The sequence below is a fragment of the Electrophorus electricus genome, chromosome 10 (genome assembly GCF_013358815.1).
Source record: "Electrophorus electricus isolate fEleEle1 chromosome 10, fEleEle1.pri, whole genome shotgun sequence".
NCBI lineage: Eukaryota > Metazoa > Chordata > Actinopteri > Gymnotiformes > Gymnotidae > Electrophorus > Electrophorus electricus.
The window spans coordinates 16,114,006-16,124,761 of record NC_049544.1 but is presented as its reverse complement, the minus strand read 5'-3'; the positions used below and the strand labels follow the sequence as shown (position 1 = coordinate 16,124,761).

General features: G+C 38.5%; 1 protein-coding gene across 4 annotated transcripts in view; it reads right to left on the bottom strand.

Moving 5' to 3' along the window:
* Window positions 1–262: 262 nt before the first annotated feature.
* LOC113574791 (E3 ubiquitin-protein ligase HECW1) overlaps window positions 263–10,756 on the bottom strand; it is a 51,655-nt gene continuing 41,161 nt past the window's right edge. For all 4 annotated transcript variants that reach the window (XM_027005944.2, XM_027005946.2, XM_027005943.2 and 1 more), the window contains 12 exons: window positions 10,156–10,252; window positions 9,394–9,477; window positions 8,809–8,915; window positions 7,539–7,653; window positions 7,318–7,431; window positions 6,839–6,991; window positions 5,850–5,948; window positions 5,300–5,429; window positions 5,058–5,204; window positions 4,593–4,707; window positions 3,533–3,731; window positions 263–2,718 (listed from right to left, as the gene is read on the bottom strand). In XM_027005944.2, the coding sequence (XP_026861745.2) occupies window positions 2,607–2,718; window positions 3,533–3,731; window positions 4,593–4,707; window positions 5,058–5,204; window positions 5,300–5,429; window positions 5,850–5,948; window positions 6,839–6,991; window positions 7,318–7,431; window positions 7,539–7,653; window positions 8,809–8,915; window positions 9,394–9,477; window positions 10,156–10,252 (1,472 nt within the window). In that variant the 3' untranslated portion in view covers window positions 263–2,606. The remainder of the gene's footprint in view (window positions 2,719–3,532; window positions 3,732–4,592; window positions 4,708–5,057; window positions 5,205–5,299; window positions 5,430–5,849; window positions 5,949–6,838; window positions 6,992–7,317; window positions 7,432–7,538; window positions 7,654–8,808; window positions 8,916–9,393; window positions 9,478–10,155; window positions 10,253–10,756) is intronic.

Here is a 10,756-nt window from a genome sequence, read left to right as displayed (position 1 = left end):
TGAAGAGTGAGCAAACATTAAATTATTGGTAATTAATTGACTGATTTCTACATCAGAATGCTAGCTAAAAGTTTTAGCATGGCTTTAATTTAAAGTTTCAGCACACATATAATCCATAACTAATGTACTGATCAAAAAGCAGTATAAATTTAAATTAAAGGCATTTAGGTGACACTTTTATCCAAAGTACCTTAGTTATTACTGAGTACAACTTGAGCAATGGAGGGTTAATGGCCTTGCTCAGGGGCCCAACAGTGGAAACTTAGAAGTGGTGGGGCTTGAAGCAGCAACCATCCAATTATAAGTCAAGTACCTTAACCACTGAGCTGCCACTGCTCACTGCTCAGTGAACCTGAAACTTCAACAAAAAAATGTAATACAGTAGAAATTAAGCCCGAACACCATGTTGGATGGTGTATCGAGTGTTAACCTGTTAACTTGATTCCACTACCGATTGAGCTTAGCTGTCCCCTTGAGGCACTCTTTACCAGATATTCAAATTATAATAGACAGTAGGAAAAGATTTAACACATTACATGTTGTCCATCCGCAACTTCCACAGTTTCATATTAACATTTGGCAACTGGCAGGTATTCAATTTCTCAATGTATTTCTCAATGTAATGTAATGCCAATGTAAAACATATTATGAACACCACAATCCTACTGATAGTTCAAAAGAAACTGAATTTACATGGAGAAACACATTGCTGAATATGTTAAATAACATATGCACAAAATGATGTAACATTATAACTCTATATATTCTATATTTGCCGTTAATGGACCCTTTAAAATAATAACCCAGTTAGTTAAAAAAACCAACAAGGCATATACATTGAAAACATCATACAAAACACTGTAAATAATGAATAAAATCACAGTCATAGTCTGGCATACCAACGTGTGTCAGAAAAAAGGTGGAAAAACAACATTAAAGAAACACTTCATACCTTGGACATCCAAATAAATCATGTAAAAACATATGTGACAAACAAAAATAATTAGATTAATATACATTATTACAAGATAAATAAGGGTTGACTAATTGCCAATTATAATAATTCCATAGTTCTCAGTATTTGCAGGGTTTAATAATATGGATAATTCTTAGTCATTGCTTTTTATCACTTTATGATGAATGTATAATGTCTGGGGTTTTTTATTGTAAAGATAAAGAATGTTATATTCTGCTTTAAAAAAGGCTCCCTATAGTCTTAAAAGGATTATGGAATACACCTTTTGCATGTGGTTGCATATTCATAAAGAATGTCAATATGAGATCACTGATCAGATTATTTTATGCCATGTGGTGAGCTCTAGCAGGGACTTTTTGAATATTTACCCTAGGCTTTGTGAATACAGGCCCTGATCAGGGCACTTACTCATTTCATTATTAATTCATTATTAACTTTTATCTATCTATCTATCTATCTATCTATCTATCTATCTATCTATCTATCTATCTATCTATCTATCTATCTATCTATCTATCTATCTATCTATCTAGAGACAGATAAATCATATTCTGATTGTGCATAGAAATGAGGGGATAAATCTGAGATAAGAGTCATGCCTTTCACTGTGCATCCCCATATTGACTTCTCAAGGAAGAACTCAAGCAGCTTTTGTATGAGCACTTACATGTGTGTTATTTTGGAGTTGGGAATAGAGCCTTGGGCTACAGAGCCTTTTGAGAAGATAAATATTGGAAACATTTCATCTGATAATCTGAAATTCACTTACATCACCCAATTTGACAAGATGTCTGAATACCAAATTAACATTTCTCATTCCAGAGGACATCACCCCTCCTTCTGGTCAACCATCAATGGAGAACTGATGGGACAGGACACTGAGCTAGCATCCAGTGAAGGACATTCACTATATAATTTCTTTTTGTACTTGATCCAGAACATTGTTTTGATGTTGTTTAGTTGATGAAACTTTTTAACAGGTGTCTAGCCTAGCCTAGTCAAGGTATTCACTAAACTCTGAGTCTTTATTAGGGCTGCAGTGATTAGATATATACTATTTTCCAGTACAATGAATACATAAAACAATAGGCTAACAACACAAAGTCTCCTCACTATACAATCATTATCCACTATCGAACTGTCATTGGTGGTTATTTGACATCTACAAACTATAAACATTTATGTTCATTGACCTTTGGCAAAAAAAAGTCAGTGGATGTAATTTGCTCTTATGAAGGTGCAGGTCACTGCTGAATTGCCTGATGTGGTTTTTATCAGCCATGCATGGTAACAGCACACCAGCAAGGGAATGTAATAATGCCCCATTAGTAACATGGCACAAAAAATGTAATAGTAGAAGGTGAATTCAGTTACTCAGTTAAACATAGTAGGCTGGGCAGATTTTTACACATTTTAGTTTCCCCTCCCTCAAACTCATTTTAGTACAATATGTACAATAGATCTGTTAATCATTTCATGCTATTTCAAGTCATCTCAAACATTTCATATAATGTCACATAATTCCCCAGATATTTTCAGTTATAAAACGACAGTCTCTTGAGGATAGTGTCACTGAAAATTAAAGTACAATATATTTAGAAAATAGTCTGTTAAGAGTCCCACAATTTTTTCACTCCAGACCAAAAGTGCTGGTCTCTTCTACAGCAGTCAGCAGTTTTTCATACAGCATGGAATATGAAGGGTATGGAGGCAGATCAAGGCGATTAAAGCATGTGTGGGCCCTGAAAGAGGAAGGTAGAGACAAACAAAAAGTCAAATGTCAAACAAATGGATTTACACCAATATACCTCCAGGAGCTACATTACCTCAGAAAGGTATTGTGCATGAAAAGTTAGGAATGAAGACCTACAGTGCGTTCCTTTGCATATAAAAATTACTGACTGCATATAAACAGTTATAAGAAGCAAGTCTGGTTCTCCCCCTGAGTATAATATAAATCCAGCCAGGACTTTTGAAGAATCAGTTAAAACTGTCACGGTTGGGTGGCTGCCTAGCAGGAAGGACACGCCCACTCCTGCTAGGGATCACACCCCTCACCAGCCCTGCTCACAATCACCAGAGTACTGACTGAACTTTCTCACTTGATGAGTGCATCTGATATTTTAAACCTCTTAAAGCCATTTAACTACTGTAAGTGAGGGCTGAGGAGGAATTTTAGGACCATGTTTTGAGTGAACACTGAGTCACACACCTAATGTCAAATCAAAGATCTATAGGCTAAGAGCTGTCTGTAACTCTGTTTGCAAAGGTGGAAAAGTTGATTTATATTACTTCCTGCTGATGTATGACACATGAATGTGGATAAACATTATAAAAAGCAACAGAGAAGTACCACATGCCGTTTTGAACATTTCCCCAGGGACTGCCTTCATGATATTCAGGGCAATAAAACTTACTTCAAAAACAGTTTTACAATAGATTCCCTGACCCTGGGTCTGGATGTCTAGAGACAAGCCACAGATACTTTAGTAAATGCACAATTTTCCAAAAGTTCAAAAGTATTGAGCATTAACTGAGACATGTTGTTTGTCATACCTGGGTAAAGAGGTGATCTTGCCCCACTTCTCGATGCAGAAGCGACGTGGGCCATTGCTCCCACGCAGTGCAGCAAAGCCCTCATAAGGCACACTGGACGTGCCTGTCACAAACTGCAGTAGTCGCAGCTTCTGTTCATTATTAAAGTGCGCCACTGCTGCCCAGAACCATCGGATCACAATGTGTCCATCATGAAAGCCTGGGTGGAAATGATGTGTAAGAGGAGCAAAGATGAGAAAACATGAGAAATGAAAGAAAGCAGAGGATCAGAGAGGAGATGTAATGCAGTTCACTCCAGAAGCACATGTAACAACACCACTGCCTCTGTAAGCATAGACGAAATGTGACACCTAAGCGGTCCATAAACTCTGACTGAAAATCAACAGATGTCACAGTAAAGAGGGAGGTCATTCCAACACCATGGAACTGCCAAGCCACAGAAGCTTTTAAAGCTGCATGTTTTACTTCCAATGTCAAAAGTTCTATCAATGGCAGTGAACTATGAGACAAAGTCTCTTTATTTTGGCAGCAGAGGTGGGAAAAGGAGTTTGTGGATTGTGCTGGCTTTCCAGAGTGAATTATAGCAGAGGTCTCAAGAAAAAGAGGGTCAAACAGCTCAAATGGAGCAGATGATTAGCCTAAGCAATTAAAAGCACAGGCCGTAATGAGGCCCAGATGAGTGTCCCGGCATTGACAAAGAGGTTAATAATTTAAGGACTTTTATAGACATTTGCAGCATGGAAAGTCATTTACTGCAGCTGTCATTTTAGAGGAGAAATTAGTCTAAGACTGAATATCACCACCAGGCTAAATACCAGTTTCACTTGATTCTGACAGACCTGCTGCTGCATTTTTTAATGGCTACATTTGTTCCCATGTCATTTAAATGACACTTGTGCCCCAAGTGAGTCACATTATTCAACCTCAGGAATGGTTCCCCTGGAGCAACCGGAGGTTAACTGACTCACTGAAGGGAATACTGAATATAACAGCCAACTCAGGCTCAGACAGCTTTCTGACTCCTGAGTCACTATTACTCAGTGAAGCATTACATTCCTACCTCCTCTGTATTCAGTGTTGGATCGCCAGTCAATCAGATCAATTTCTGCTGTCCCTGCAATGACTAGCTCCAGCTCCCGAGCATCAAAAACTGACACCAGACGTGAGTCTACAACCTGAACACACAAAACAGATCATTGCTCATGCTCACAAGCTACTTCATAGGATAGCCTTAGATATTAATTCATGTGAAAAGTCTCTATTTTATATTGTTTCAGTATTGCATATTGCATGTATATAAGTCAGTTGAAGATTAATTCATTGGGTTGTTTTTTTTAACCTCTGTAACCTCTGGTAATAAATATTAATTAATTAAGATCTACTTAATTTGTATTATTTTATTTACTAATCTTGAAAAATAGACAACTAGCTAAATGACCTGAAAAGCATGGTGCAGGTAGTGCCCATGCACTTTACTTTACAATGTAAAAAGTCTGCCAGTGGGTGCTTCAGTGTTCTTGCATACCTCGAAGAAACCTCGAACCAGTGCTTCTGTCTGTTGCACCACACCCCTCTCCACCCGCCATTTGGCCATTCGTTCAATGTACTCCTTCTTATTCTTCTCGGTCACCTGGATGTTGGATCCTCCTGACTTCAACTCTCTCTCCGTTACCTAGCCATTAAAACAACTTTAAATCTCAGGTATATAAACCTCTTTCATGCTGAGTAGATGTACTAATATCAGAAAGAGGTTGGGGCAAGCATTACCTGTCCAAATACCTCCTCGTTCACAGTGAACGTCAGGTCCAGAATGTCTGTGATGTTATTGTCTTTCATCCACTGAAGGCTCTGGTGAAACTCCTCATCCAGATATTCTAAATCACTTAGATCAGTCGGTCTACATAAGGTAAAACACATATGCAAGCTTACACAATTACCAACAATTTAATTAGACACAGATCCAAAACTGGCAAGTACTACAGAGTAAAACAAAAATGCATGTGTAATTATATATAAATAAGGCAATATAAAACAGGTTTATCAATTCAATTGTAAAAATGGGATATAGAACAAGGTAACTCAAAACTAATAAGACTATAGCATTTGCAGATACAATCAAAATTAGCTTGACATAACACATACACGTGATTTTGTGCATTTTAGTTTATTAATATAAATAAATAATTGAAATACACGTTTTTTTTATGAAGAATATTTTTAACCACAGGTTGAGACCAGTCCAAATTTTTATTTGAAAGTGTGACTTAGTCAAATACTAGTCTTTATCTGTGTCCAGAGAATCAAAGGTAAGACTAACAGCCGAAGAAGGGCCTTGTAGAATGGCCGTGTAAAGAAAGCATCCAGCAGGTACTGATGGACCAGAGACAGACCCAGAATACGCCCACTGAAGCGAAACCTGCAGGCAGGACAGCATTAGTGAAGATACTTGCATTACTTGCATACACAAAGCAGTCACTTTGCTCAGTTTGTGTTAGCTGTCCAATAGACCTTTATTATTGGTAGGTTTCTAAACACAGGACTACTGGATAGCAGTGACATTGACATGAGTAAAAATTGCCTGTGTCTAAATTTGTACCAGCCACTATCATGTCAGTATCTGTGCTGCATTATTAATGTTGGTGGCTCAGAAATTATGCACAGCAGGAGATTTGCAACAGTCTGTAATTGCACACTGTAAAAATGCACCTTTTATTTGGGGGGGCTGTCATTTCAAGTAGTGGCCTGTCATTTACTGTCATTGGCACACGTCTATCTATGCTCTTGAGATTCAGGTCTTTCATATTCTGTCATCCACATACTGTACTTTTACAACCTTCCCTGATTTTATTTAGTCAGTGAGCTATGAGAAAGAATTCTTTATTTTTTATCTTCAATAAAATGGTTCTATCAGTCTCCCTATTAATCTTTGAAAAGTGAGAGAGGGCACTGGCATCAAAAGACCTGAGATCAGAGTATCCACCCAGCTAAACACAGAGTAAAACTAAAGACGTAAGATGCAATTGGTTTCTCTTTCCTTCAAAATCACTGTAATTTTTTCAACAGAAATGGCACTTTAACTGTCAGCCAAAATTAAAAGTGACCCAAAAACAAAAGATTTGACATACATTGCATGTTTATCAAAGTGCCTTGTTTTATTCCTGCCCACCACATTAGCAGGATCCATGAAAGAGAGAGCTCTATGTGCGCGTGTGTGTGTGTGTGTGTGTGTGTGTGTGTGTGAGAGAGAGAGAGAGATAAATAGAATAATAGATGAATAGATAGACAGAGAGAGATGAAAGAACTCACCATTCTAAATGATTCTCTACGAAGGCGGACATAGGGCTAATCTGCACAGTGTAGGTGTCATTGGCTGAGTACTCAAACAGGCCATAGTAAGGGTTAAAGAGCTCCTGAGACAGCAGGAAGAAGAACTCTCGTGAAGGCCCACTGTAGTCCAGACTGCACAGACACATAAACAGGGTTACTGAAAGCAAGCTAACAGCAAGAAAATTATGAGAATAAAAGCATGAGAACTAAATACATTAAGAGATTCTGTCTAATTAGGTTAAGTAACCATAAACAATAAATTACTGAAACTCAGAATAAATTACTGCAACTCAAAAATTATTTATAAATCAACCTTTATATCAGATTTTCTTGTTAATACACGAAGTTCAATTAAAAGATCAACTGGTCTAACACGTTGATATGTGACTATTTTGACTGCATGTGACAGAAAGGTTAAAAGTTCATAATGACAGATGACACAGAACACCATCACATACCCCTCCTCTCCCATAAAGGTAATGTATAGCTTGTTCCTTTGGAGCTCCTTGCGAGAGTAGGCCATCACCTGGTTAAAGGTACCTTCAAGCAGATGATCTCTTCTGATGATCAGCCTTTAGTATGAATGGATATCAGTGGGCTATATCAATATTGTTTCAGTATGCTTTACTTTTGATAAAAACCTCAGTACACAAGCCCTCTCATGCAACCACATACTTACTTGATTTTCCCTGGCCCCTGGCCATAGCCCTTGGCCTCAAGCTTCCTGTAAAAATTACGCAGCTTGGCTTCAAAGTCTCTGCGGTATGGTGCAGGCGCTCTGGCTCTCTGAGGTCCTGTCCAGTCACAGAAAGATATAGGTTATGGGGATAAGGCTGCAAATTATTTATAGGAATGAGATATTTATTGTACTTACCAACAACATACTTCATAAATATGCAAAAACCTCTCAGGAATTAGTACTACTCAGAAAAGTATTTATTGAGTACTTCTTAAAAGTGAAAAATGTTCCCACCAAGCTGTGGTATCATTTCATTTAAAAAGCAGGCTTGTGAATTCCCCAGCCCATCCCAGACCCTGCTCTAATGCTAGAGCAGAGTTTAAGGATTCCACTAATGCTGGAGAGCTTAGCACACAGTGGGATGCCAGTGATTTAAATTGCACAGAGTTGCCTGAGTGAGGGCAAGCCCTACATCAATAGTGGAAGGCAGCCATAGTCTGACAAATTACCTTCAGCTAATTTGAGGAAAAAATTGTGTGTCAGCTGCTATATATACACAACAAATAGTTCAGTGTCCAGTGTGCAGGGCAGCATTATGCAGTGACGTGTGAGTGTGTGTTTGTGTGTGTGAGAGAGAAAGAGAGAGAGAGAGAGAGAGAGAGAGAGAGAGAGAGAGAGAGAGAGAGAGAGAGAGAGAGAGAGAGAGAGATAGAGAGAGAGAGAGAGATAGAGAGAAAGAGAATGGGAGGGGGACAAAATGTGGCGATAAGAGAGTATTTTAAAGCATTTTAGGTTTGTCCTGTGTTTTATTATGCATGGCTATGCATGAAAGATTTGCTGATATTTGCAGGTTTATTTCAAAATTAGAGACAGTCACAGTGGTGATGAAGAATGTGCGGATGACCTGAGATTAGAATTGCAATGTAAAAACCTGTTCAGAGAACACTAATCACTGTGAGCCTTGGCCAGTAAACAATATGAAATCACTGAGTTCGGGAGCCAGAATCATTCATCCTTCTCTTTTGATGTAATTAAGAATTACATCAAAAGATGCAGCTAGTCAGATGCAGCTAGTAAACATGTCATTTTAGTTTTTTTGTTTTTTTTTTATAAACACAACATCCATAGAACAAATACATTTTTATTTATAAAGTTGTTCTCTGCATAAAGCATATTTTTAAAAATTCTAACGTTTCTAATAGTCTAAAGGTGATATCCCACCCCGTGGACACATGTCCACACTCAGACACACAGGGGCACATGCACATACCTGGTGAGTTCTGGGGTGACGATCCAGGAGAGCCCCGTGGAGAGAAGCTGAGGCTGGGATGGAAGTGGTGAGTGGGGATGTACGACATGATCTCCTCTTCAAACAAACTAGAGCAGAAAGAGGACAGGCAATGCTGAACACTGGGAAAGCCTGAACACAGGATCCACAGGATCCTCCTTACAAATTCATTTACTCTGACTCCAGCCCATAAACATATATTTGTTTAGAGGGTTGTTGAAATTATATTGTATATACTAAGAACCAGATTGGAGCTCTAACACAATCTAGGTCACTTTGAATCACTTCATTTTGGAATACTTTATTAGAGATGCAGCAATATAATCAGTAACTAGCTTTGATACTGAGACTCAGAGTAACATGGTGTGCTCTGTGTGTGCTGTCAACTGCTTTGTAGCATCCAGCTGCTTTGCTTCGCTATGTAAATGAGAGTTTGCATGATGGTCCACCTTTGTATGATATAAGTCAGTGTTCATTTTTTTAAAGCAGTATTGGACTGGCAAGAAATGAACAACTGAGTGAGCTCCCACCATGTGCTCTGATACCAGTACAGGGTAGTGTACACACCTTAACAACATAACCAGGTCTGCATCACATGACAGCCTTTCCACACCCTGAGGTCCCTCTGTCCGGATGTAATGGATCTTCTCCCTGTAAGAATGAAATATGGGGTGGTCATATAGGGTATTTAAATGTCATCTAAATGTAAAAGGAATTCAGTACTCAGCCTCCTGTTTTATGTTTTCTCTTGACTAGATGTGAAAGCTGATGGATGGTTAATTGCTTTTCATAGTGGCAATGTACTTCACTTTTCTGAATGGAGCTGTAATAGCCAGGAATGCTTTTAAGGCATCTATCAGAAGTGCATATTCATGAGACAGGAATCTGTCTTAATGCTTATGTAACTATACACTGTAAGTTCAACAGAAATTGCTGACTCTGTTTACAAACTTTGTTCTTATCATGGTGTTCAGTGCTGACTACGTAGCATTTATGACAGTTATCCATCATTCATTAATAGCCTACAAACTGGCATGCATTGTGCTGCTATATAGGTGGCAAAAGTGTTGAAAACCGAATTGCTCCATGTTGCCTCCTATGGATTCATAAAGAGGCGAACGGGACTCATAACCATTTAGGACAAATGTTTTGTCATATACTGTCTTTTCTGTGTCAAATATAAGTTGACTATGCTCCTGAAGGTTATTTTCCCTTTTTAAATTTAGTATAGGATGGAGTTCAAAGATGGTACTCTTACATTCTAGTGTTGTAAGAACAGATCTTTGTAAATTCTTAATGGACTATGTGTTCTACTATAGTCTTCTTTACCTGAGTGTGTGATTGCGGGTTAAACTAGGCTGCCTCTCCTGCAGCATCTCCAGGATGTTCGGCTGGCGGAGAAAAGCCACAATCTTCTCACTGTATGCTGGAGAATAAGGAAAAGAGGAATTTTTGTACAGGCAGGTGCATGTATCTGAGTAATAAGGAACAGTGTTGATTTACTGGCCAGTCACATACAACTGACTTGCTGTGGTTACTTGACTTATTATAGAATTGAAGAGGAGACAGCCTGCCCGAGGCAGCAGTTGTATTACCCGTCTGTTGCAGGAGAGACTGACTTTTCTCCAACACACAAACAGCTGTAGGCATTCATTAACAGTACGTTACATTCACATTTAATTTGACCAAGTTGTAATTTAATGAAAAGTTGCTGCTTGAAAGACTTTTAATATGAAACTTATTAGGCCTGCACTGTTTACCTGACCCTTTTATCCAAAGTGACTTAAAATTATAACTAAGTACAACTGAGGGCCTTGCTTAGCAGCCCAACAGAAGCACTAGTGGTGCTTGAACCAGCAACTTTCCAATTACAAGTCAAGTACCTTAACCACTGAGATACCACTGTCCTATCCTATGTGGCACAGAAAAA